We start from the raw sequence: 26,087 nt of genomic DNA, 5'->3' as shown, positions 1-26,087 counted from the left end.
GTACGATTGAGGAAGAGACCGGCAAGGAAAGACAAATATGCACTACTGTGAAAGCCTGAACTAATTGGGATAATAATATAGAAAGTCAACTCTCGTCAACGCACATCAAATCGTAGTCATAATTACAGTGAGATTATTCAACGCAAGATGGCCATTGAATTGGTCTGGAAAAGGACATTCTCACTCGAGATTAATGAGTTTCGTTGGAAAATTAAGTTTAAAAGATTGGAACAAAATATTGGCCCTACATGAGAGTTAAATTCATGAACATGAGCACATAAGCATTAATCGAGTAACGAATTTTCTCCTTCTGTAGCTGTTGAGGTGATGGAATTTTATTTTTTATTGAAAATAAATAAGGAGTTAGAAATTAATTGTGAAATCAAAATAATTTTTAAGAATTAGTTGGAAACAAATAAGATAATTAATCAATTAATTATTTATAATTAATTAATTAATTAAATTATTAGTTGAAATAATTGATAATTAAGTTAATTAAATTATTGAAATATTAATGACAATTCAATTCCGGTGAAAATTTAATTTACTCCTCTTCTCTCTTCTTTTTAAAGAGTCTCAGCACTTTAAAAATTTATTAGGAACTATCTTGAGTTATAAGTCATTTTATTTTAGAATACAATTATTAATAACTTACTTCCATTTTTATCTTAGAACTCTTATCCGATAGATACGTTTACTCCAAGTGTGTCGACATTTGAAGAAGAAGTATTCCAATTGTTGACGATATTAAATCAATAATTGACAAAATGTAGTTGGTGATGATAATGCACATATCTTTCGGCAATTATTTCTCAAAAGGTACTTTTAAAATTATCGAATTCTCAAAAAATGAACTTAAGTTAATTATCTTTATTTAAACCGAACTAAATCAAACAAAAGAAATATTAATACTAAAATAATGGATTATCCTAAAATTTATAATTTAAAATTTTATGCTCATTAAACTTATGATCATCTTCTAAATTTATCAATATTTTTTTGAAAAAATTAAAATTTTAATAAAAATTAAAAAATAATAAAAAGTATAAAATTAAAGAAAAATTAATAACAGTAAAAAATAATTTTTTATATTTTAAATAGCTAATTATAAGAGAGAAAATGGAATAAAATTATTTAAAAAATTAAATATTAAAATTAATTAGATAACTAAAAATAAATAAATTATTTTTTTGTTGTCGATTTCTTAAAACCATCACCACCATGTTAATCTTTAAGAAATCAACACCAAGAAACTATAGCTTCTCGATTTCAATAAATCAGCAGCATGAGATAATTTATTTAGTTCTTATTATCTAATTTTTAATTTTATTTCAACTTTTTCTTTTGTAATTAGCTATTTTAAAAATTAAAAATATTTTATTTTTGTAGAAACGTTCCTTTAATTTTATATTATTTATTAACCTTTTTTATTTTTTAAAAATTTTTATTAAAATTTTAAAATTTTTAAAAAATATAGATAAATTTAGGAGACGAGAGTTTAAGGACATAAATTTAAAAAAACATAAGTTTTTAAGGTGGTTAATCACTTTTATATGAAAGTCCTTTGTAAAATAATTAAGTTTTTTTATTTGATTCGATTTAGTTTCATTTATTTTTAAATAAAAAATTAATTTTTTAAAAGCTGAAAGACCGAAATAATCGAAAATAAGTGCGTGTCATTAGGCTATATGAAACTTAAGTGTTGCTTTTAGAAATTCGACTATTTTAGGGCCCTTTGGAAAATTGTAGCGTATCTTTTAAAAAGACATTTTAATAAATCAAATGAGTGTGTTAAAAATATAAAGTAAATTAGATCCACATCCTTATACTAAACTGTACGAATTTAAATTATTTTATGTCATCAATGAGTTGACAAATCTGTCATCCTAGCATAATTGAGTTGGTTACGATCATCTATTAAAAGATAAATTAAAAAACTAGAATTGATCATAACGGATGGAAACATTGTCTCGGCTTCATCAAGATTCGAACCTTTGTCCTACAAATTTCACTTTTGACCTATCAATGAGTTGACAAATCAGATTTGAGATTGTTGGATCAATATGGTGAACTATCTATATTTTAATAAAATAAATAAATGAATTGTATATGAAGTGAAAGTTATGAATTAAAATTGAATTGAGATTGATTAAAATTCATCGGATATGCGCAGAGATAAAAAATATATTATTTCAAATCGGAATTGATGTTAGAGATTTTTTATTTAGAAAACCTACCTCTCTTTTCCTGGTCTTATATATCAGATGAAGCAACCCCAAATTCTGTTTTGGCATCTGAAAAGGCATGAACAAACATGGGTGTGTTCCACCGGTTTATATTCTTTTGCTGCTGCCGTTTCTGTTACACAGATACATTGAGAACGGAACATATATATAATCTTGTCCTCAGATAATTCAACAAGATTCAACGATCGATGTGTCAAAAGTAGAACCATGACTTCTAGTTTTCTTCTAGTTACTCGTTTACTAGTAACTAATTTATCCCCCATATTTAATTTGCCTTATTTATCACTAATTCTCCAACTTCTACAGGAATGGAGCCTACAGCAGTTGTACAGCTCTCCATTGCATCTAGGCGGATAAGTACTTCGAGATATATAGAGGTTTCACCATTTTGATTATTAGTGTTTTTCATCATCTCTAAATTTTGTTGTAACTTTTGCAAGATGTCGCAAGAGTACGCTTTGTGGTTGTTCAATGGGTAACTTTTCCTTACGGGTAAATGGGTTTGACAAAGGGAACAAGGTTCGGTAACTTGTGTAACTTTTTCAATGGAATCCGCCACTCTAGCAGCTCTACACAGTCAATCACATGATCATCTATGACAGATAAATCGAGAAGCTGTAATTGGTCACGACGGGGGAGAGCATTAACTTTTGTAACTTCTGGCTGTTGTAAAGGAATATACTTGAACTAATTATGTCACGTCCCGGGAGGCTGTTGCTTTGCTTCCGAGAGGGTGGCGATGGCGAGACGGAGGAAGCAGAAGAGAAGAGGAGCGGGGTTAGGGCTGCTCGCACGGCCCTCTTATAGCTTCCCCTACCCGAGTTTTCCGCTGGCAGACCCGGGCGGCGGCGGACCGGTCGCGGGCGCGAGCGCGGTCGCGCGGACACAGGCACGAGAAAGTCGCGATATTTTGAGGAGTGAACAGTAACCGGTTAAAGCTTGGGTTTACTGGGCTAAACTACCCTTAAAACTTAGGATTTATTGTAACGGTTGAACCGATTACTATAACAAACCGGTTCAAGTCTTGGTTCACTCATTTTACTCATCAAACGACCTCCGATTAGAGTCAAATTAGTTTTGTTGAATTCGTCTTAATTCGTAGGATGAATCTTTTCATCTATTTTATCTTATCAAACCCTTTTCCCGTATAGACCAAACCAACTTGGTTCAATTTCGTTTAATCTTGGTTCGTTTGGTTCACTAACCAAACGATATCTGATTTGATCCAATTTGGTTTCGTTGATTTCGTCTTTGCAAGACGAGTCCCATTCCCCCGTATATTATATTTAATAACCTAATGGATTTCTATTTTTATGATATACAAGTTTAATCTATTTATTTTATTAAATAAGTTATGGTTTAATTAATTAAACTTAATCCACTTTATTTTTATTTGACCTTCCTAATCTTTCCTTAAACCCCATTAAATTAAGATTAATTTTATTTATAAATTTCCTCCAAATTTCTGGTATTTTAGAAATTAAGTATGCTAGCAATAGTAACACCATGGTGTCATTTTATTCTTTTCTTTCTTCTATATAGTTACTTTTTAAATATATTTTATTCTTAGGTGATCTATATTCTCTAGTATAATGATCAAACTTGTAATAATATTTTGTAGCAGAGATTTATCATATCTTAAATTTGTGTGACATCTTCGATGTCTTCTTGTTGAATTTTCTCCACTTTCATCGTTGTTATTGAAATCCTATCTCTGTTCACTAGCACGACCTCATTCATCTCATTATTTATCTTCTTTTTTTCTTCACGGGCTTGTGATGACCCACAAGTTGTTCTATCATCATGGCTTGTAGATCCTTAATTTCTTCAATGATGATTGCAATCAAATTTTTAATTCAATGATCGAAAATTTTCTCAGTAATAATTATTTTTCTAATTTTTACCATTTCTCTTTAGTTGATTAGAAATGATAAAGACTCTATAAAAATACTTGGATACCAATTTGTCTTCGTATAAAAAGATTAAATTAACTTTTCATATCTGAAGACTTATTTTTTTTCACCTTTTCACCTTTTCATATAAGGTGATTAGGCTAAAGGAATCGAGGAGTCTGGATCCCCTCAAATTAGAGTGACCTAGTTGAGGGAGTCGAAGAGCTGAAGTTCTATGGAATTGGATCACCGAGGAATTGAGAAACCAAGCTGAGTTGATGAAGGAGTTGAGATTCCCAAGCTAATGGAGTGGTCAAGTTACCCAAGTCGAGCTTCACCATTCGTACGTACTTTACCCAATTTCACCGTCGGATGCTCTGTTTTCTCCCAACGCCAACTGGCCAGAGACATTGTCGGATTCGGCCACGGTGTCGCTTCCCTCCCATCCCCAGCTTGGCCTGAGGCGCTTCTGCTATTGCCTAATCTCTCGTCAGTATGATAACGACGCCTTCGAGAGGGGCTCCGTCCACGCCCTTCATCAACAATTCATGGCCGCTGGCCTTCCGCTTCAAGGGCAGCACCAAGGGCGCGGGGGTGTGCCTCATCGTCATCTCCGACGACAATGACGTTGCCCAAATCTGAGGGAAGCAAAAGGCGAGGCCGACCTCGCCTTCTCTTCGCGAGCTTCGAATCGGAGAGTATCGGGCAAAGTGGGACGGATGCGGCTAGAAGGTGGGATGGGAGAGGATGTATTCACCATGCAACCTACATCATTCAATAAAAATAAATTCTGTCCATTAAAGAATATTATTGTTTTAGAAACCATAGCTATGAGGATCCTTCATCACATAAATTTGTTTGGTGAAGATGGATTTCGAACCTAAAAAACCTTAATTTACTAATTAACTAAGCTAGTAGTTGGTATTATACTATATGTTATAAATGGGCATAACAAAGCCATATTTAATAAAAGAACAAATTTAATGAACAGATTCCGAATCCAAATTAATTAGAAGGAACCAGTCAAAAAAATAATAATAATAAATCTCAGTCAATCTCATGGACTCAATCCCTGGGGGTGGTCGGTCCGGTCCCATGGAAGTTTCCCACCGACCACCAAGGTAAATCGGGAAGCGCAGGCGGCCAATGCAGATGCTCAGTATCCTTTAATTGCGTTCCTCATTTGTCCCATGGAAGTTTCCCACCGACCACCAAGGTAAATCGGGAAGCGCAGGCGGCCAATGCAGATGCCCAGTATCTTTTAATTGCGTTCCCCATTTGGAGGAAAATTCCTGCAAATACGTCGTAGTTGAGGATCGAACCGCGGGTCACAATTCGGATGTCCTACCGTTGCACCATTGGCCCGGGGACAAATTATTAGAAAACCCTTTCCAGTGATCTCATAAAATAGGCTCCTATGACCATTTATGAAAAAGTAAACCGATCTATTAAAAAAATCATATTTCTTTTGCAAAAAGTGAAATTCGTCGCCCCAACGGCCTCACACGATCGGCCCCACGATCATTTATGACTAAGTCAAACGAGAAACTGCAGTTGGTCATGACGCAGGATTCGAACCCTTAAAAAAACATATTTCAATATATCATAGTTGGAACTTAAATCGTAAATATTTAAGAACTACTGAAATATCATTACGGTGAGATGATTCAACACACGATGGCCATTGAATTGTCTTTGGAAATTAGGGCATTCCCACGGGATCTTAATTAGAAAATTAATTTTAAAGGATTGATTTAAGCTTGGAATTTAAAGGCTTCGTCTTATGAATACGAATTGCACAAAACTAGTTTGGGTCAAATCGGAAGTCATTTAGTTATTGAACCAAATGATCCAAAAATGAACCCGGTTCACTACAATAAATATGGGTTGAACCCGGTTCAGCCTGGGTTATTTTCTTCGGTTCAACCCAAAAAACCTAATCGTCCTGTAGCTTCTCTCGCGTGCTATAAATTGCGATAAAACAGAGGAAACAGTTGCTTCCCTCCCATCCCCAGCTTGGCCCGAGGCACTTCTGCTATTGCCTAATCTCTTGTTGGTATGACGACAGTGCCTCTGAGAGGGGCTCTGTCATGCTCGACCCACCAAAACAGGACTCCTCCAGTGTCTTAACCTTCACACCCTTCATCAACAATTCGCGGCTGCTGGCCTTCCGCTACAAGGGCGGCACCGAGGGCGCAGTGGTGTGCCTCATCGTCATCTTCGACGACAACGACATCGCCCAAATCTGGGGGAGGCAAAAGGCGAGATTGTAAAAATATAAAAGAAGTAGGAGATAATAGAAATTTAAAAAAAAAATCTCTGATATCTGTATAAAATTATATATATAAAAGTTGATTAAAAGAAAAATAATAATAAATATTTAATATTTATTATATCAAGATAAATTTAAAAAATAATACATTTATAATCTTCTCTAAATAGTATATTCTCTTTTTTCTTCTAAAAAAGGTGGAATCCACTACCTTAACGGTCCCACACGATGGGCCCACAACTATCTATAAAAAGGTAAATCGAGAAACTATAGTTGGTCACAACGCAGCAGCTAGGGTGTTGCCTGGCTTCGTCAGAATTCGAACCTTTATCCTCTTCTGCAACTGTGCTGCGTCGTAAACAACTAAGCTATGTCCCGGGGCTCTAAATAGTATATTCTCGCATATGGGAGAGGATGTTCTCGGAGCGAGATTCAGAATCCAAAATAATAAGAATGAACCAGTCAAAACTCGCACTGTATCATTCATAGCAGTCAATATTTAATCGATAACAGCTCAAGCATTCTAACAACTCATCAACACTCTTAATAACCACAGCAAACTGTAATATTTTTAAAAACTATTTTATTTTCTCAATTCAGTTGATCACATATTAATGCTATTTATCAACTATTTGTTCTTCCTTTATCTCAGACGAACAAATTCCTGATGCCCCGCAGCTGAGCAACCACATCGGACATGCGCATTCGATCCCCGGGCAGGCGTTTGGTGCATGCGAGACCGATCCTTGCAAGGGAAATCGAACACTCTTCGATACTGTTCGACGAGTTCGTTCCATTTTCATGCAGGAGCGAAGCTGGATCGACAATCTCCAAGGCTCCTCTCGTCTCCACAAGTGTGGGCAGAGTGAGCCCGTCCTTAAACATGTCGTCCAGAGGGCTCTTCCCTGTCAGTAACTCCATTAGCAGCACTCCGAAACTGTAGACGTCGCCGCTTGTGGAAACAGGACTGCCTTCTCCGTACTCTGCAAAAGCATAAGCAAATGGATAATCAAGTGAAGTTTAGAGATTGACTGAAGAGTAGTTTGGTGAATTCACCTGGAGGGACATAGCCAATGGTGCCTCTCAATCCAAGTGAGTGGCTTCTGTCAGCCAAGCACCTGCTCATTCCTTCAGGAAGGAGTTTGGCGAGCCCGAAATCGCCAACATGAGCCACCATCTCCTCGTCCAGGAGGATGTTGCTAGGCTTTAGATCGCAGTGGACCACTGGTGGTTTGCAATTGTTGTGAAGATAATCCAATGCTTCAGCGACATCGATTCCGATGTTCAGCCTCTGTGTCAGGCTCAGATTTCTTGCATGTTGATGCTGATCTTCTTCATGATGTGGGTGCAGCCACCTGTCTAAGCTCTTGTTGGGCATGAATTCGAAGACCAAGGCCTTGAATTCATCGCCGTTAAAGTCGATGCTCGAGCAGCAGGTAATGATCTTGATGAGATTCCGGTGGCGGATGCGACTTAAAGCCTCGCATTCCGCAGTAAAACTCTGGGAGGATCCCAATTTTTGGAGGTCGAACACCTTCACGGCAACAGTCCTGTTCTCGCGATCCAGGGTCGCTTTGTACACCGAGCCGTAGCTTCCTCTGCCGATTAGATTGGCGGCGTCGAATCCTGCTGTAGATCTCGACAACTCAGCATACGATATCATTGGGTGCTGGGTATCCAAGCGAGAAGACAATGGTGTCGATTGCATTTTTTTGCTCTGCCTCCGGTAAATAAGAACAAAGACGACGATCAACACCAACAAGAAACAGAGACTGGAACCAGCGATCAGAAGCGGAACCAATTTGGACTTTTTTGTTTCAAGATGCTGCATGGGGCATGCAGGCAAGTGGAGTTCTTGAATGCCCCCACAGAGTTCATTGTTCCCGGCAATGGAAAAGTTAGAAATGCTCTGGAAGACACCCTTGGTCGGAACTGGACCCTCCAAGTGGTTGAATGAGAGATCAATTGCATATAAAAAGCTCAAGTTTTGGAAGAACAGTGGAATGCCGCCTGACAAATCATTGTGCGAAATATACAACTGTTCTAGCCCTTCGATGGAGCTCAATGTCTGTGGAATCTCGCCGGACAAGTTATTTTTCGTCAGATTTAGGGTTCTGAGTCCGGCTATGTTGCCGAGAGCAGAAGGTATAGTCCCTTGTAATAAGTTGTCGTCCAAGATCAGGTACTCCAGTGACTCACAGTCTCCGATTGTGCTTGGTATCTCGCCTTCCAATCTATTTCTAGACACAGAGAAAAATCTTGCATTCCTTAAGTTTCCTACCTCCGAAGGAATCGGTCCTGTGAGTAAATTAGAGCTCAAATCAATGGCCTGTGACAGAAAGGGTAAGTCGACAACTTCTTTCGGTATGGCACCGTTGAGAAAATTATTGGACAATGATAAATACCGTCAGGTGTTGCAGGCGTCCAAGTGTTGCTGGAATTGTGCCTCGCAATGCGTTGAAGGACGCATTGAGAATCAACAGTAGTGTGAGATTGCCGAGAGAGGGTGGTATGTGCCCAGAGAAGCTGTTGCCATCCAACTCCAGGACCTGCAACTGTCGGAGACGGCCAATCCCTTCCGGGATGTCGCCGATGAAGTGGTTATCGCTCAATATGAGTGTTTCCAAGCCCACCAGGTTTCCGATCGCCGGCGGTATGCTCCCTGAGATCAAATTATCCGACACGTCCAAGTCTTGAAGTTTCTCGGATAAATTGGCGACGAGATGTGGCAGTGACCCGCCGAAGTTGTTTGAATTGAGGTAGACATGCTGTAATTTGGAACAGTTGGTCAATGAAGCTAAGAAATCCCAGTCATTGGCGGTTTGTGCTTCAAAGTGGTTCCCAGCAATGTTGAACAAGGTGAGGTTTGCAAATCTTCCCATGTTTGGAGGCAAGCGCCCGCTGAAATGGTTCGATTCGAGTTCAAAATATTCGAGGTCGGAGCAGTTGGTGATGGAAGATGGAAATGGTCCGCTGAACTTATTGCTGCTCAATAAAAGCGTTGCAGATTGCGGAGCTTGCTTCCGAAGTCAGCCGGAAGTTCCCCGGACAAGTGGTTCCCCGCCATGGTGAGGCTTCGCAGAGAGGTCAAATTGTAGAGCGAAGTAGGGATGGTACCTGCGAGGTTGTTGACGGAAAGTTGTAGAAGTTGGAGTCGGGCAAGTCGGCCGAGGCCTTCCGGGATGACACCCTTCTATGTGGTTCCTGTAGAGCGCCAGGTTCGAGGGATGAGGCATTGGCGAGCGATGTAGGTATGACTCCTGTGAGGCTATTGTTGCCGAGATAAAGACCAGAAAGCCTCTTGAGGGAGCCGAGCCATGGCGGAACAGATCCCACGAATCGGTTGCCATGCAGGTTGATTATTGTCAGCTCCGAGCAATTGAGCAACTCGAAAGGGATCTCCCCGCCGAGGGAGTTGAACCTGAGGATGAGGAACCGCAAGCGGCGGAGGCGGCCGATGGAGGAAGGGATGCTCGCCACGGAGTGAGTTGTAGTCGAGGAAGATGCTTCGGAGGAAGGAGAGGTTGCCGATGGAAGGGGATATCTGGCCCGTGACGCCGGCGGCGGTGAGATTTATGGCCGTCACCCTCTCCGGGTGCCTACGGCCGCATGTCACTCCCTGCCACGTGCAGAAATGGGAGCTTTGGTTCCACGACAACAGCGCGGTGCCTCCGCCATCATCGAGCTTCTCTTTGAAAGCCAGCAGCGCCGCCCCATCGCCTTCCGGCCACGGGGAGATCGTTGCCTTCGCCGTGACCGACGCGAACAAGAGGAAGATGAGAGCTGCGAGTGCGCACAGCGGAGACATTAGCTTCTGGTTTAACGTACGATTGAGGAAGAGACCGGCAAGGAAAGACAAATATGCAATGTGAAAGCCTGAACTAATTGGGATAATTATATAGCTAAAAAGTCAACAATCGTCAACGCACATCAAATTGTACTCATAATTACCGTGAGATTATTCAACGCAAGATGGGTGATGATAATGCGCATTGAATGAACCTGAAATGCACTTCAACAAGAGGTGAGAATAGTGCCAAAGAAGGCTCATGGCGCACATGAGATAACATCAAAATGTGTCATGTTTCCAATTCCTCAAACTATGCCCTGGCCAGTCCCGCATTCACCGTGATTTACTCCCCCTCAACTTGTGGGGCCGGGGTGGGGGGGCCGCTAACGGTTCCAACCTTTTGCAGAGAATAGTGCCAAAGAATCACAGTAAGTCACTCCGACGCTTAAGTTAGTATTTCGTTGAACGAAAAATTAATGAAAATGTAGAAGAAGAATAGTTTAGAAAATCGAACCAGCCCTCCAAGAGGAAAAAGAAGCCTCCTTCCCTTAGAAGAGGAAGCGGAAGCCCTCAGAAGACCCCCATCGAAAAAGGAGAAGAATCTCTTTCTCTTTATTAGAGCTCTCCATTATGTAGGCGTATAAGGAGACCAGATCTGACATATGTTCTTTCCTTTTGCTTTCTTTTGGCATTATGTCTAGGAAAAATGAGTCTAAGAACCTCTTCTATGACAACTTCATAAATGCTCTTTATGTGGTCATGTGTCTTGGGAACATGCGCAGTTTATTGAATTCATAAAAGATAAATATTGACATGAGCCCATTTGACTAGCATTGCCAAATCTCCTACTTTTGACTTCCACTTTACTTGATTTTTACATTAGAGAAAAGACACGTCATCTATGGCACCGTATCAATCATCACTATTACTAGTGCGCCATCTCATAAATCTACTATTACTCCATATGCTACATTATTTCTATTGCTAGTGCGCCATCTCATAAATCTACTGTTACTCCATATGCTTCATTATTTCTGGATAACAAAAAATCTATTTAATTTTCATCACTGTGAATCTATCGTCGCCGAGATATATATATCTTTCTTGACGGAGGCGAGCCATGGCGGAACAGATCCCGCGAATCGATTGCCATGCAGGTTGATTATCGTCATCTCCGAGCAATCGAACAACTCAAACGGGATCTCCCCGCGAATCGATTGCCGTGCAGTGCGTTGATCGAATCGAAGGCGAGATGGATGCTTCGTAGGAAGGAGAGGTTGCCGATGGAAGGGGATATTGGTGGGCCCGTGACGCCGGCGGCGGCGAAGGTGAGATTTATGACCGTCACCCTCACCGGGTGCCTCCGCCATCGTCGAGCTTCTCTTTGCCTAATGACAGCACGTGTAAAGTGTTCTAAAAATCTCTGATTTGGTCGTTCCACCAGTCCAAATCTTGGTTCACAAGTTTCTGAAACAAGTTTCGATGCGTGCGCCTGGCGGGAGAAAATTACAAGTCACGCAGCCGGTCTAGGTCAAACTTCAAGCGCGCGTTGACATATGTGAGGACACCCCTGCTACTATTCTTCTCGTATTATTTTTCCTCCACGTGTCCGTTAATAACTAATAACTAACAAAATGTAGTAATATCAATAATAACTACTGGTACTATCGATTTTGTAGTTTTCCCCTGCGTGTCTCAAAATGTCTTCATTTATACTAAATCACAATGTAATAACTGTCGTAACTGTCGCATCCCAATGTGTCCTTATTGCATCTGCGGGCCCCACGAACGAGCCTGGTAGATCCCATATTAGCCAAACCCGCGAAATACTATACTCGGATCCGGGTTAACAGGCCTTCCATCAAGGGGTGCGGGTGCCTGATCCGAAACGATGAACCATTCGAGGGACTCGGCGTTCGGTATGGGTATCGATGACAATATTCATGGTCATCCCTCTTGAATTGAATATTATAATAATATACGCATGCTTTGAAAAGGTCGCCAAATTACTACAAATCAAACCTTGACTGAATAGCAGCCATATGGATCTCTCTCTATATATATTCCAATATCCATCACCTTATGAACTCGCCGTGATTCATCAGGAGAATCTATACGATTAACCGCGTTTAATTGATTCATTTTTGTAGCAGCATCCATCGTTAGGATTCTTGGATCCATGTCCGCCTTCGCCATGTCCGCCTCCGCCATGCGCCGCGTCGTCGTTCCCCGCCGCGCATCCGTCTCCAGGGTCCTCGCCGATTACCAAGGAATGGCGGCGGCGGCGGCGGCGACGAGGAAGCCCGCCGCCTCCACCGTCGACGTGTTCCTGAGCCATAGGGGAGTGGACACGAAGAGCACCGTGGCTGGGCTGCTCTACGACAGGCTGGCCCAGATGGGCGTCCGGCCCTTCCTCGACTCCCAGTCGATGGAGCCCGGTGACAAGATCTACGAGCGCGTCGACGCCGGAATCCGGCAGAGCCGCGTCGGCGTCGCCATCTTCTCCCCGCGATACTGCGACTCTGTTTTCTGCCTCCACGAGCTCGCCATGATGGTGGAGGGCGGCAAGAAGCTCATCCCCATTTTCTGCGACGTCAAGCCGTCGGAGCTCGCAGTCGGCTCCGCGGCCTCCGCCGCCGCGGAATCTCCGGAGGACCTCGCCCGCTACGCCAGGGCCATCCGCGAGGCCAAGCTCACGGTCGGCTTGACCTTCGACTCCAAGAAGGGGGATTGGCCGGATTTGGTGTCGAGGACTGCCAACGTCGTGCTCAAATGCTTGAAGCAAGCAAAGCTTTGAATCGACTGAATTTTAACAAAACAAATTCGAGGCGCCAAAAATTAATTGATTCTTTAATTTATTTGTAATAAATTAACAAATTCTTTTATTACATTTTATACATGCATTATCATCCACAATTCAAATGGATGTAAGCATAAAAACAATGTAAATTACAGTGTTCATTTTAGTTATGATGGTGGCAGTCGACTCCAAATTTGTGTAGCTTTGGAATTCTGAAAAGTAGTAAGAGTAAAAGTAAAAAATATTTACTCGTTAACGGTGTGGTGGTCCGGTGACCGGTTCAACCAACGCATCCATATCGGATCATTATATTTGAAATAATTTGTTGGCGAACCGGTTTTGTCGGACCGGTGGATTGATGACCAAGTGCCGCCGTAGAATCTAGAACACGAGACCCGTTGTCGTTAGTTAAAAATGGAAGTCAAATGTCGTTTTATGTCGGGTCAAAATAGATGAACCGGTCTTGTCTTCGACCAATGAGCCGAATGCAGATTAACCGGTCTTGTCTTCCAAAAGGGCATGCCTCATGAAACATGAATGAACAATCCCTTATAGCAATCACCTGACCCATAATTCTGATGCCGATCTATAAATTCCAATCCGTTTCCCCTTCCACAATGTATCGATCGGCGATATGAAGGTCACGAGGTCTTATTTTGTTTCAGACAACTCTATGTAATTAGTGCTTGAGTAACCACCATTAACTTGGATGTGATTCAGACTGATTCAACTTGAACTCGGTTGGAGTTAATTAGCTGACCTAATTTGAGCTTTGACTGAGTCAATCTAATGACTTAGTCTTATCGTTGACCGAGTATTGAGGAAGCCACAGAAAAACATATAGATTGTTGAATATCTCAAAAACAAAAAATTGTTGAAGTGCCCTTTCACATCTTATTCTTTTGTGCGCCTTCCTTATTGTACGCATTGGAAAATCCTAGCAATAGCCTCCGTTAAGCCTCGCATTCCGCGGTAAAACTCGTTTGGGAGGATCCCCATTTTTGGAGGTCGGACACCTTCACGGCAACAGTTCTGTTCTCGCGATCCAGGCTCGATTTGTACACCGAGCCGTAGCTTCCTCTGCTGATTAGATTGGCGGCGTCGAATCCTGCTGTAGATCTCAACAACTTAGCATACGATATCATTGGGTGCTGGGTATCCAAGCGAGAAGACAATGGTGTCGATTGCATTTTTTTGTTCTGCCTCCGGTAAATAAGAACAAAGACGCCGATCAACACCAACAAGAAACAGAGACTGGAACCAGCGATCAGAAGCGGAACCAATTTGGACTTTTTACCTTCAAGATGCTGCATGGGGCATGCAGGCAAGTGGAGTTCTTGAATGCCCCCGCAGAGTTCATTGTTCCCGCCATAAATTAAAAATGGACCCTCCAAGTCAATGCCCTGTGACAGAAATGGTAAGTCGGCAACTTCTTTGGGTATTGCATGCCATAGGAAAGATTACAACTTCGACCCTCCAATTGTTAAAACAGAGATGTTGCATATAACAAGCTCAAATTTGCTGGAATTGTGCCTCGCAATAGTTGAATGACCACCTGACAAATTTTTATTGAGCTGTTTGCCGATTTGACATTATGTGCCCAGATATGAGAGCAACTCCAGGAACTGCAACGGGGACAACTTCGTAATCGCATACAATGGTGGCACTAAGATTTACAATCAACTTGGGCTAAATTTTTTTCAACAACGCACAATAAAGATTAATCCTTAACTAATACTGTAATAATTTTATTTATCCATGAAAAATTAATTAACTAATCAATGAAAAGAAATTAAATAATTAATAATTTTTTAAATCACAAGCGGATCAAGCCTAGGTTTATTTGTATTATAATAAAATCTAGACTTAACCGCATACCTTTTATACTCACACGAGGCTTTGCTTATTTTAGGAGACCATGAATACAAACTTAGGCAAAAATTAGATGGGTCCAATGCCGAGATAGTGAGATGTTTAAATTAAGATTTGTTGAAGAAAGTGATCCATTTTCTAGAAAAGAATAAGAATTATTGAATTCTGAGAGTTTAAGAACCTTTGTGAGGGTTTATATACTCATATGAAAGTAGGCTCCACGTTGAATCGAAAGGAGGAGGGATCGTCTAGAGGATTTGAGGAGATTGAATTTGACAACTGCTAATATTATGCTTAGGCAGGGGACATATGGGGGACCAAATCTGATACCTCATAACTTCATCTTTTTTATTAAGTTGTTATGCAAATGTCACTGAATATTCTTACTTTCTTTTGACGTTATGCACAGATATAAGAACGTCCGAGGAGGTTAAGTCTGACAACCGCATAACCACACCCTTTTATACATTTTGGCTATTACATGTTTTCAAGAGTTCGTGTAGTTTATGACTTAGGCAAAAAGGTGATGTCCAATACCGAGACAGTGAGAAGCCGAGTGGATGAAAAGCTAAATGATCTAGTGACTTAGTGGTTGACAGATTGAATTATCCAAAAAATTTTTAAAGGCTATAAAAATTTTACCTTAATTAGAGATTTCTTGTTTACAAATTTAAAATTTTATAAACGCCTATTTTTATTTTAATTAATTCAATTTAATCAGTTAAAAAATTTTAAAATTAAAACCTCATCAATCTCATGGATTTGAAATCTGACAAATTGATTTTTCATTCTTTGTCTCCAACTCTCGTAGCAACAACTTATGAATTCAGAACGAATTTTAGCGAAGTCAAGATAATATCTTCTTCTGTTATTGTTAACTATAGTTTTTCAATTTAGCTTTTCATAGATGGTCGTGAGATCAACTGTGTAGGACCGCTGGAGTGACAGATTTTATTTTTTCCAGAAGAGAATCCACCAGGAGCAACTTACGACTATAAAACGGCGCCTGCAGCCTAGCTGCGAACCACAAACCTCGAGCTAGCGGTGTGCTGTGAGCTCTAGCCACTTTGCGACGAAATGTAGCCGCAAGCTCAAGCATGATCTTGGTTGACAAGTTTCTATGCGCGCGTGTATAAAACGTTAATTAAAATCTCTCCAAGTTAATTTGCCTCTTCACGCACGCCTAATGACACCACGTATAAAACGTTCTGAAAGCCTCTGATTTTGTCGTGCCACGAGTCCAAATCTTGGTTGACAAGTTTCTATGCGTGCCCCTGGGAGACGAAAATTACAAGTCATATATGCATGCAGGTGTACGTCAAACTTCAAGCTGGCGTTGACATGTCCGACGACGACACGTTGACAAATTAAAACTTCACCTCAAGACATTCCTTGACTTAATAATCCATAGTGATTTTTCCTCTATAACGTAGACATCAAGATTGCATCAGGGTGATCTATATATTCAGTCACCACATACGTACGTGTCACCTACTTACTACTATTATACATTGTAATCACCCTGTAACAACTGTTATAACTGTCGCGTCCCTGCGTGTCCAAGTTCACGGCGCATCGTTTCTTAACACTTGGGGTGCATTTCCGGGCCCCACGAACGGGCCTTGTGGATCCCACATTAACCAAACCCTTGTGTTCATGTTGATATCGCCTCGTGGACATGACACCAGCCATGCAACACCGAGGTTGGGGAGATGAGGAGCTCCGGGGCCTATAAATACCAACATCTTGAGAGGGAAGGTCAGGGATGCCCTAGTTCGACCACTCCAGTGCTCAAGTCAGTCATGATAGGAGGAAGGAAGAAGAACTGTGAAAGAAGAAGTAGGTTGAAGATGGTGAACTCACGTACCTGTACATGTAAAAAAAGAGGATTATATCGATGGAGAAGGGAGAGAATTACACCGATTTGTCTTGTCCTTAATTAATTAAGAAGAATCTTTGTGCGGTTGCGTGCTGAGATTTCATGTCACATCTGACTATAGAAAGTGCCTTGTCGTTGCCATCATCATTGGAAAATGTGATATCGTTGTCATAATAGCTAAGTTGCATTATCATTGTCATACAACGAGGGATAGATTATCATATCACATAACTGTTTGATGGCGATTTGACGGACTGAGAGATTTGACTGACTGAGAGAGAGACTAGTAAGGAATGAGCACGTTTTTAATATAAGTGTAACGTACTCGATGAGTCAAGAGTAGGATTCTTGCTCTCAACACCTTGATGCTGGGTTTGGAAAAGACGAGGGAACTAAATTGAGAGTTAGATAGACCATGGCCGGCAAAGCCTGAAGTCGAGTGGATCACGATCGAGTCCAAGTAGATAGGCGAGTGGCCGAACAAGGATCTCGAATGAATTGACTAAGTTGGAACAAGTAAGGTCCAATCAATCTTGATATAGGATCAAGTCACCCTTGCTTCTGTTCGACGTATTCCGACAAGTCACTCTCCTTCTGTTCGACGTGTTCCGACAAGTCACCCTCCTTCTATCCGACGTGTCCCGTCCTTAGACTGGTCTTTGCGGGCCGGGCCATCACACTCATAACACCTCGAAATCCTATACTCGGATCGGGGTTAACAGGCCTTCAATCAAGGGGTGCCTGATCCGAAACATGAACCATTCGATCCAGGTAGACGAAGAATCAAAGAATGAGGGACTCGGCGTTCGGTCTGGGTTTCAATGATAATTTTCATGGTCATCCCTCTTAAAATTGAATATTATAATATTCTACACATGCTTTGAAAAGGTCTCCAAATCAAATCTTGACTGTTTTTTTCAAAGTAGCAGACATATCTGATCTCTCTCCTTTTCTTTTTCTGCAAGATCTCTCTCCATATATATTCCAGTATATCCATCACCTTATGAACTCGCCGTGATTCATCAGGAGAATCTATACGATCAACCACGTTTAATTAATTCATTTTGTAGCAGCATTCATCGTTCCGATTCTTGGATCCATGTCCACCTTCGCCGCCATGTCCGCCTCCGCCATGCGCCGCGTCGTCGTTCCCCGCCGCGCATCCGTCTCCAGGGTCCTCGCCGATTACCAAGGAATGGCGGCGGCGGCGGCGGCGACGACGCGGAAAGCCGCCGCCTCCACCGTCGACGTGTTCCTGAGCCATAGGGGAGTGGACACGAAGAGCACCGTGACGGGGCTCCTCTACGATAAGCTGGTCCAGATGGGCGTCCGGCCTTTCCTCGACTGCCAGTCGATGGAGCCCGGCGACAAGATTTACGAGCGCATCGACGCCGGAATCCGGCAGAGCCGCGTCGGCGTCGCCATCTTCTCCCCGCGATACTGCGACTCTGTTTTCTGCCTCCACGAGCTCGCCATGATGGTGGAGGGCGGCAAGAAGCTCATCCCCATTTTCTGCGACGTCAAGCCGTCGGAGCTCGCAGTAGGCTCCGCGGTCTCGGCCGCCGCGGAATCTCCGGAGGACCTCGCCCGCTACGCCAAGGCCATCCGCGAGGCCAAGCTCACCGTCGGCTTGACCTTCGACTCTAAGAAAGGGGATTGGCCGGATTTGGTGTCGAGGACGGCCAACGTCGTGCTCAAATGCTTGCAGCAAGCAAAGCTTTGAATCGACTGAATTTTAACAAAACAAAGTTGAGGCATGCACCAAAAATTAATTAATTGATTCTTTAATTTATTTGTAATAAATTAACAAATTATTATTTTTACATTTTATACATGCATGATCATCCACAATTCAAATGGATGTAAGCATAAATAAAATGCAAAATCCATTGTTTTTTTAATCGTAAAAAGCTTTTTTTGCATAATAGTAAGATGGTTACAGTCAACTCCAAATTGGTGTAGCTTTCGAATTCTGAAAACTAGTAAGAGTAAAAGTCAAAATATTATACTCTTCTTCGTTTAGTCAACAAACCAGGGCAAAAGTGAACTAGGAATTATTTGTTGCGACATCGTGACGTACGTGCTGAGGTCATCGGCTGTGGACAACGATTTCAGTCTTTTGACCGTCAAATTTAAGTCAACATAACGTCAAATATTTGAAATTCAACGATGAATCCATTTATTTGCCGGTTCATTGGGGAAATGGAATGTCCTAGACATTTTCGACTTTTCGACTGAATAGAAATGATAGAACGCCGGAACGGTGTGGTCCAGAGGCCGGTTCAACCAAGGCACTGGACCAGGAATCGGTCCGACGCCTTAAATCCAGATCGGATCATTTAAAATGTTTTATAATCGGTTCAAAACTTGGCGAACCGGTTTTGTTAGACCAATAGCCGCCGCGTAGAATGTAGGACAAGAGACACGTCGTCGGTTGTTAAAAATGGAAGTCAAATGTCGTTTCCTGTCGGGTCAAAATTGATGAACCGGTCTTGTCTATGACCGGTTCATCAATTTGCCAAAAGGACATGCCTTTCTTTCATCGTTTTACTATGAAGGAACTGCATGCAAAGCTGCCAATGAATCTGCATGAATGAAGAGTTCACAGTGCAACGATCCCTCACAGCAATCACCTGATCCATGATTCTGATGCCGATCTATAAATTTCAATCCCTTTCCCCTTCCACAATGTATCGATCGGCGAGATGAATGCCACAAGGTCTGCCGCCGTCGCCATGTTTCTCGCACTGCTTCAGCTGGCGGCGTCTCCTTTGCTCAAATCCGGCGCCGCTGCGCTATTGCCGGGGGCGGCCGCCAGATGCGGCGGCCGGCTTCTCCTCCTGCTCCCCTGCATGGCCTTCGTCGAGGGTACGGGCGGCGACCCGACTGATGCCTGCTGCGACAACCTCGGCAACCTCTACCGCGACGAGCCAGACTGCCTCTGCCCGCTCCTCGCCGTCGCCCTCGCCATGCCGCCGGTCAACCGCACGCTGGCGCTCCGCCTCCCGGTGCTCTGCCGCCTCAACTTCACTGCCGGCTCATGCTCAGGCACGTCTTGAAGAAATTACATTTGATGATCTAAAACTATATATACTCTTAATCTTCGATTCTTGTTCTGCTTTTAGCGGTTCTGTCTCCGGCTACTTCTCCGCCGGCTCTTGCTCCTACTCCTGCTTCAGGTTTGCTTCACTTGAATCGCCGGCGTTACCACCGCCTCAACCTCCGGCGTTACCACCGCCTCAACCGCCGGCGAGGTTGAACAACCAAGTGCTGGGGATGAATCGGGGAGGAAGGTTGAGTGTCGAAAAAGCTTCGCCGGTTTTTGCAGCTGCTGTGACCTTGATCGTGTTGATGGCCGATGTTTGTGCATGAGCAGTTGAGCACTGATACTGATTAACGTTAAATTACATAATTATTATGCAATTAGTGCTAATGAATGAGAAAAATCCTTTGGTAATTAAAAAATTCAAGCAAGGGTGTAGATGAAATTACCTCATTTCTATAGGAGCAAATGCAAAATAACCACACTAAATTAATTAAACAATTCTCCCCTTGTCTGGCCAGCTCATCGATCCGCGTGAACTGCTCGACAACCATCCACCCTTCAACCGCCGACGTCATTCTCCAATCGCAGCCGTTCGTTCTGCTAGGGCCTCGTGAGACCTCCTTTTTATTCCCTCTAATTTTCACTTATTTCTCTAATCCTTCGCCTTCCTTCCTTCCCTGCCACTTGTTCTGCACTTGCCGATTCCCAATCCTTCTCCGCTTCGATCGCGCCGCCCTCGCCATGTCTTCTGCTTCCGATGAAGACGACACGGCGTATCCCAAGGTTGGTAGATTCGATTGATTCTTGTGTATGCGTTTGTGTTTGATCGTGTGTTGTCTCGATCCGGAAAGACGGCGATCAATGGGTTCTTCCCGCTGTTGCAGATGATCATGGAGGCGATCTCGGCGCTGGGCGGCGCCGATAGGTTGGCCATTTCGAACCACATCGATTTCAACAACAGCGACTTGCCGCGGGACCACGTGGCTCTCGTCGCGTTGCACCTCTACCGCCTGACGGAGAGCGGGGAGCTGCTGCTCGTCGATGAGAAGTACTCGAAGCCAGGGGGATCGCAGTCGCAGGCCCCCGCGAAGCGGGGCCGCGGCCGGCCGCCAAAGCCGAAGTCGGATGTGGTAACCGGCGCGGAGCTCCCTTCGCCGCGGCCGCGGGGGCGGCCGCCGAAGGCCAAGGATCCGCTTGCGACGGCGGTCGCCAAGGCGGCCGCCGGGTTCCCCCGCGCCCGAGGACGCCCTCCGAAGGCGGAGAAGGCTGCGGGGTCGACGCCGAGCGGCGCCGTGGTGATCGGCGTGAAGAGGGGGCGCGGGCGGCCGCCGAAGGCAAAGCCGGCGCTGGTGGCGGAAGCGGTGTAAGCGGCGCAGTGTTGTGGCTTTGCTGTTCCAAGGATTTGACATTAGAATCTTCGTGTACACTAGATCACGATGATGATAATCTACGTGTAAAATCTTAATTTGATCCCAAGAAAAAAAATCTTTGCGCGAATTATTGTCTGGTGATATCGATTGACTGTTCGATTGATTTACAAATTTACACGTATCGAATCATGCACCATCCGCAAATGTCAATTCTGAGACGATAAAAATGTCAATGGTAAATCTAAAGCTTCCATTTTTATCGACTGGGTGAATCCAGAAGCTTCTTCCATCGTCCCGCAGCTCTGGAATCATCCTCTGTGATCTTTATCAGCACGGAATCGAAATCGCCGGAATAGAAGAGAGATCGGAAGAAGCAAAATGGCGGAATCATCCTTCTTCGGCGACCCCTTCCGGCGCTTGCTGTGGAGTCCTCTGATCTTGGCCGGATCGTCTTCGCTCGCCGCCATGGACTGGCTTGAGACCCCTTCCGCCCACATCTTCAAGATCGACCTCCCAGGTTCGCGCCCTTTCCTTCTTTTATAGTTTCCATGGTTTTCGATGTTGGAACGGCGGCGAGCTTCTCGCAGGGTTCGGGAGTGAGGACGTGAAGGTGCAGCTGGAGGAGGGGAACGTGCTCAGCGTCCGGGCGGAGGCGAAGCAAGAGGAGAAGCACAAGCAGAAGGAGGCGGTGTGGCACGTGGCGGAGCGGGAGCGGGGGAGCTTCGCGCGGCGCATCGCGCTGCCGGAGAACGTGAGGGCGGAGCAGATCAAGGCGCAGGTGGAGAACGGCGTGCTCACCGTCGTCGTCCCCAAGGAGCCCATTCCGGCGAAGCCCAAGCCCAGGACCATCGCCGTCACCAGCAAACTCTGACGAATCTTCAATGCATCGATCTAGCTAAAACGAACTATTGTAAATCGGACAAAGTTATTGCTAAATAAATCCCACTTTTGTGCATGAATTTCGATCGTTCTACTGATCTTATCATAATTTTCGTGAGCGATTGCATCAATTGTGTGGAAAAATGGCGGAAAAATCATTTTGATTATTTTCTGGAAGATATATATATAAAAGATAAATACTTCCTCGACTCCACAGAAACAGATCTATCATAATTCTTTCTCCATGCCTTTGAATCCGATGAGCAGCTGCGGCTACTGCTTCTCCCCGACGCGAACCCTCTTTCCCTCCCTCTCTCCCTCTGATTCTCCTCACAGATCAATTGCTCCTCCCATCTCCTCGTCTCCTCCTCCCACCCTGATCACCCGCAAGGACAAACCGATCGAAGTTCTCCAATCCATCGCTTCCGGAGCAGACAAGAACTTGTTCTACTACTCTTCCCGCATCCAGTCATGCATGGACTCGCGCCGCTTCGACTCCGGCAAGTCAATTCAAGCGCAGATGGAGGATGAAGGAATCGTGCCCGACACTTTCTTGCAGACGAAGATCTTGATGCTGTACGCTAAAACGGGCGAGCGGAGCGACTTAGTACATGCGCGGAAGATGTTCGATGAAATGCCCGACAGAAACTCCACTTCTTGGAACACGATGATACTGGCTTATGCGCGGGCGAGTGACCATCTGGAGGTCCTTCAGCTCTTTTCCCGGATGCATGAATGTGGAGTAGTCCCGGATAAGTTCACGTTTCCGAGTGTTATCAAAGCTTGTGCTGCTCTTGAGGTTGAGGGAGGAATTCAGCTTCTGCATGGCTTGATCATCAAGCATGGTTTAGGTTGGGATGTGGTCGTTGGCACTGCTTTGGTAGATGTCTATGCCAGCCTTGGTTGTCTAGAGGATGCTGAAAATGCTTTCAGTGAGATTGATGAGGTAAATGTTATCACTTGGAATGCAATCATCAGCGGCTATGTAGGAGCATTGAGTTGGGAAGAAGCTTGGAACACTTTCCACCGTCTGCAGGAAGCCAGCGTGAGCCCAAACCATTCTACTCTATCTTTAGCTGCTCGAACTTGCGGTGCTTTGAGGTCCCTGGACAGAGGAAGGCAAGTCCATGCCAAGGTGATGATTCTTGGCTATGACTCTGATGTGTTCGTGCAAAATTCTCTCATTGATATGTATGCTGAGTGTGGAGATCTGGAAGGCTGCGAGTTGGTGTTTCGTCTGATAAAAGAAAGAAGTCAAGTGAGTTGGAACTCCATCGTATCTAGTTATGTTCGTCTCGGATACTACAGGAAGCCTTGCACATGCTTCTCAGAATGCGGCAAGCTGGTTATCAGTATGACAGGTTCAATCTTGGAAGTGCCTTAACGTCATGTGCTGCCTTAGCAGATTCGGAGACTGGTCGAGCAATTCATGGATATCTAGTGAGGAGATTGTTAGATTCTGACGTCGTGCTGGGCAATGCCATCATCGATATGTATGGAAAATGTGGCTGTATGAGAGAGGCTCATTGGGCTTTCAACAAACTGAGGAAGAGAAATACAGTGTCTTGGAATTCTCTTATTGCAGGGTTTGTGCTAGAGGAAGCGACAGAGGTTGTCATCGAGCTTTATCGTCGAATGGAATTAGCAAACATCAAGCCTGATCAATTCACACTTGGTACTTTGTTGAGCCTCTTTGCCAAGCAAGGGAATGCAGACCTTGGGAGACAGATTCATGCCCATATTGTCAGGAAGATCATCAGACCAAACTTTGTACTACAGACTGAGCTAACTCACATGTATGCAAGGTGTGGAAGATTAAGGGATGCACATAAGGTTTTCCATCAGATGCCGAAAAAGAATGCCTACTCATGGAATTCTTTCATTGAAGGATGCTTGAAATGTAACAAGGCTAGGGAAGCTCTCAGAATCTTTCGCAAAATGCAGCTCAACGGAGTAGTGCCAGATTCCTTTTCTTTGTCAGGTGCACTTACTGCTGTATCTAATCTTTCGAGCATACAAAAAGGAAAAGAAATCCATGGTTTTGCAGTGAAGAAATTGCTCGTAGATTGTGATGTTACTCTCTGCATGCTTATCGATATGTATGCCAAATGCGGGTGCATTGATTATGCTTATAGGATGTATGAGAGGGCACCGAAGAAGAAGGGGTTTGATCCTCAACAACATCATGATTTCAGCATTTATTAGTCATGATAAAATCAGTGATGCAAGAAGAATATTCGATAAGATGGAAGACAAGAACATGATATCCTGGAACTCAATGTTGATTGGGTATGCCAAAGGTGGTTTTGATAGGGAGGCACTCCAATTGTTTCAGGAATTCATCGTCGAGAGAGGTGATTATGAATGCTCAACTCTGGTGCCAATTTTCAACTTGTGTGCAAGTTTACCTGCAGCTGGGTTGGGGAAGCAACTTCATGCTTTAGCGACGAAAAACAGATTGCCTGGTAATTCAGTTGTTCTAGACAGTGCAATAGTGGATATGTATGCGAAATCTGGATTGATTGAAGAAGCAAGAGAGTTCTTCAACAGGATGAAAGAAAGAAACATCTTAACATGGAACACCATCATCTCCAGCTACTCGAAGCACGGGCAGATCGAAGCAGTCTTTTCCCTTTACGAACAGATGCTAAGGGAAGGAATTCTCCCAAATGGCATCACATTCCTCTCCATTCTATCAGCTTGCAGCCATACGGGCTCTCTAGAAGAGGGTTTCGATGCTTTCGTGTCCATGTCTGAGGACTGTGGTGTAGAGCCAAGGTTAGAGCATTACAACTGCATGGTGGATCTTCTTGGCCGTGCAGGTCTCTTGCATGATGCAAAGGAAATGATACTGAGAATGCCAATGGAGCCAAACGTATCCACTTGGGCTGCTCTCCTAGGAGCATCAAGGAATCATATCGATATCGATATCGGAAGATTTGCAGCTGAAAGGCTCTTCGAGTTAGACCCTGCTAACTCAGGGCATTACCGTCTGATGGCCAATCTCTATGCAGCAGCAGGGAGGTGGAAAGAGGCTGATAAGATGTGGAAATTGATGAAAGAAAGGAGAGCAATGAGTGAGCCTGCGTCTAGCTGGATTGAGATTGGCAATCAAATTCAAGTTTTTCATGCTGGGGATCTGAAGAAACTTGTTCCACTCTCAAGATCAGCAACGCAGTGAGTCTGAAGCCTGATAAAGGAACTTGCACTACGCTGATTGATGGCTGTCGCAAGGAGGGAAATCTCGCCATGGCGATGGAGATGAAGAAGAAGATGGGCACTTTGATATTAATAGAACTTTAGGTGCCTTTTGGGAAAATGCCTTAGGAGCATTTCTATGGGCCGGTCCGGCCCATCGACGTTCAAGCCATGAAACCCTACCTGGTACTCTAGGGTTTCAACTATTTAAACTCGCAATCCAGCCACCATTGTCATTCCTCCTCCTCCTCTTCTTCTGCAGCTTCTTCTCTGTTTAGTTCGATCTTATTCATTGTTTTCTGCGTGATCTTCTTCCCTTGATGATTCTCTTGTTCGATTGAATCTTCGTTCTCGATGATGATCAACGAGCAGACGGGCGGACAGAATCTGATGCCGTGTTGAATGTCTGCAACCTGAAAGTGCTTTCCTCTGAAAGCATCTGAGAGAGTAGTTTCTATCTTTGTTGTTTTCTTGCATTGCGAACACGGATTTACGGATTCAAATTTCGGTTTATGATTTATCCATCGTCTACTTGCATCGGTTACCCTTCTCTCAGGTGCTAGATCTGTAACCTGAGGGCAAAACTGAAGCATAGATCTAAATGGTTGGCTTACCAGCTCACTGCATGAATTTTGGTTGCTCTGGTGTCAAATGGTCCAATCGAAATCCTTCTGAAGCTTCGTTTTTATGTGGAGATCGTATTTTCTTGATCTTTCAGTGTTCTACTCCATTTCTCTTATCGTCTTCGCTGAGATACTGGATTTTTCTTCTTTCAGTTGGTTTTGTAATAGTTTTGATTCAAACATGCTCTTGGAAATTTGAATTTCTCGTCTGATTTCTGCT

The 26,087-nt window shown here is 43.5% G+C and overlaps 5 protein-coding genes and 2 pseudogenes across 5 annotated transcripts; 6 read left to right on the top strand and 1 right to left on the bottom strand.

The window, feature by feature from the left end:
• Positions 1-6,976: 6,976 nt before the first annotated feature.
• LOC141836601 (uncharacterized) lies at positions 6,977-10,218 on the bottom strand (annotated as a pseudogene).
• Positions 10,219-12,394: 2,176 nt separating this feature from the next.
• On the top strand, positions 12,395-12,997 carry LOC141835763 (putative 2' cyclic ADP-D-ribose synthase BdTIR). The gene has a single exon (XM_074723136.1). The coding sequence runs from the start codon at positions 12,395-12,397 to the stop codon at positions 12,995-12,997; it is 603 nt and encodes a 200-aa protein (XP_074579237.1).
• Positions 12,998-17,868: 4,871 nt separating this feature from the next.
• On the top strand, positions 17,869-18,474 carry LOC141835774 (putative 2' cyclic ADP-D-ribose synthase BdTIR). The gene has a single exon (XM_074723146.1). The coding sequence runs from the start codon at positions 17,869-17,871 to the stop codon at positions 18,472-18,474; it is 606 nt and encodes a 201-aa protein (XP_074579247.1).
• Positions 18,475-19,456: 982 nt separating this feature from the next.
• On the top strand, positions 19,457-20,123 carry LOC141835559 (non-specific lipid transfer protein GPI-anchored 19-like). The gene is made up of 2 exons (XM_074722956.1): positions 19,457-19,803; positions 19,877-20,123. The coding sequence occupies exons 1-2, from the start codon at positions 19,457-19,459 to the stop codon at positions 20,121-20,123; spliced, it is 594 nt and encodes a 197-aa protein (XP_074579057.1).
• A 342-nt stretch (positions 20,124-20,465) lies between these two features.
• On the top strand, positions 20,466-21,294 carry LOC141836120 (HMG-Y-related protein A-like). Its single transcript, XM_074723531.1, has 2 exons — positions 20,466-20,580; positions 20,682-21,294. The coding sequence occupies exons 1-2, from the start codon at positions 20,539-20,541 to the stop codon at positions 21,162-21,164; spliced, it is 525 nt and encodes a 174-aa protein (XP_074579632.1). The 5' UTR covers positions 20,466-20,538; the 3' UTR covers positions 21,165-21,294.
• A 134-nt stretch (positions 21,295-21,428) lies between these two features.
• LOC141836121 (16.0 kDa heat shock protein, peroxisomal) lies at positions 21,429-22,126 on the top strand. The gene is made up of 2 exons (XM_074723532.1): positions 21,429-21,684; positions 21,755-22,126. The coding sequence occupies exons 1-2, from the start codon at positions 21,546-21,548 to the stop codon at positions 22,036-22,038; spliced, it is 423 nt and encodes a 140-aa protein (XP_074579633.1). The 5' UTR covers positions 21,429-21,545; the 3' UTR covers positions 22,039-22,126.
• A 164-nt stretch (positions 22,127-22,290) lies between these two features.
• On the top strand, positions 22,291-25,227 carry LOC141835710 (pentatricopeptide repeat-containing protein At2g03380, mitochondrial-like; annotated as a pseudogene).
• Positions 25,228-26,087: the final 860 nt, after the last annotated feature.

This window comes from Curcuma longa, chromosome 10, assembly GCF_044706935.1.
Source record: "Curcuma longa cultivar G26 ecotype Majalengka, Jawa Barat chromosome 10, ITB_CL_G26_1.1, whole genome shotgun sequence".
In the NCBI taxonomy this organism is placed as follows: domain Eukaryota; kingdom Viridiplantae; phylum Streptophyta; class Magnoliopsida; order Zingiberales; family Zingiberaceae; genus Curcuma; species Curcuma longa.
This window is presented reverse-complemented; position numbering and strand designations above follow the sequence as displayed.

Excerpts from the sequence above, each read along its gene's own strand:
- LOC141835774 (XM_074723146.1), top strand. The coding sequence starts at position 17,869 with ATGTCCGCCTCCGCCATGCGCCGCGTCGTCGTTCCCCGCCGCGCATCC.
- LOC141835559 (XM_074722956.1), top strand. The coding sequence starts at position 19,457 with ATGAATGCCACAAGGTCTGCCGCCGTCGCCATGTTTCTCGCACTGCTT. Across the intron at positions 19,804-19,876 it reads GCCGGCTCATGCTCAGGCAC|CGGTTCTGTCTCCGGCTACT; the intron begins GTCTTGAAGAAA and ends TTCTGCTTTTAG.
- LOC141836121 (XM_074723532.1), top strand. The coding sequence starts at position 21,546 with ATGGCGGAATCATCCTTCTTCGGCGACCCCTTCCGGCGCTTGCTGTGG. Across the intron at positions 21,685-21,754 it reads CTTCAAGATCGACCTCCCAG|GGTTCGGGAGTGAGGACGTG; the intron begins GTTCGCGCCCTT and ends AGCTTCTCGCAG.
- LOC141836120 (XM_074723531.1), top strand. The coding sequence starts at position 20,539 with ATGTCTTCTGCTTCCGATGAAGACGACACGGCGTATCCCAAG. Across the intron at positions 20,581-20,681 it reads ACGACACGGCGTATCCCAAG|ATGATCATGGAGGCGATCTC; the intron begins GTTGGTAGATTC and ends CCGCTGTTGCAG.
- LOC141835763 (XM_074723136.1), top strand. The coding sequence starts at position 12,395 with ATGTCCGCCTCCGCCATGCGCCGCGTCGTCGTTCCCCGCCGCGCATCC.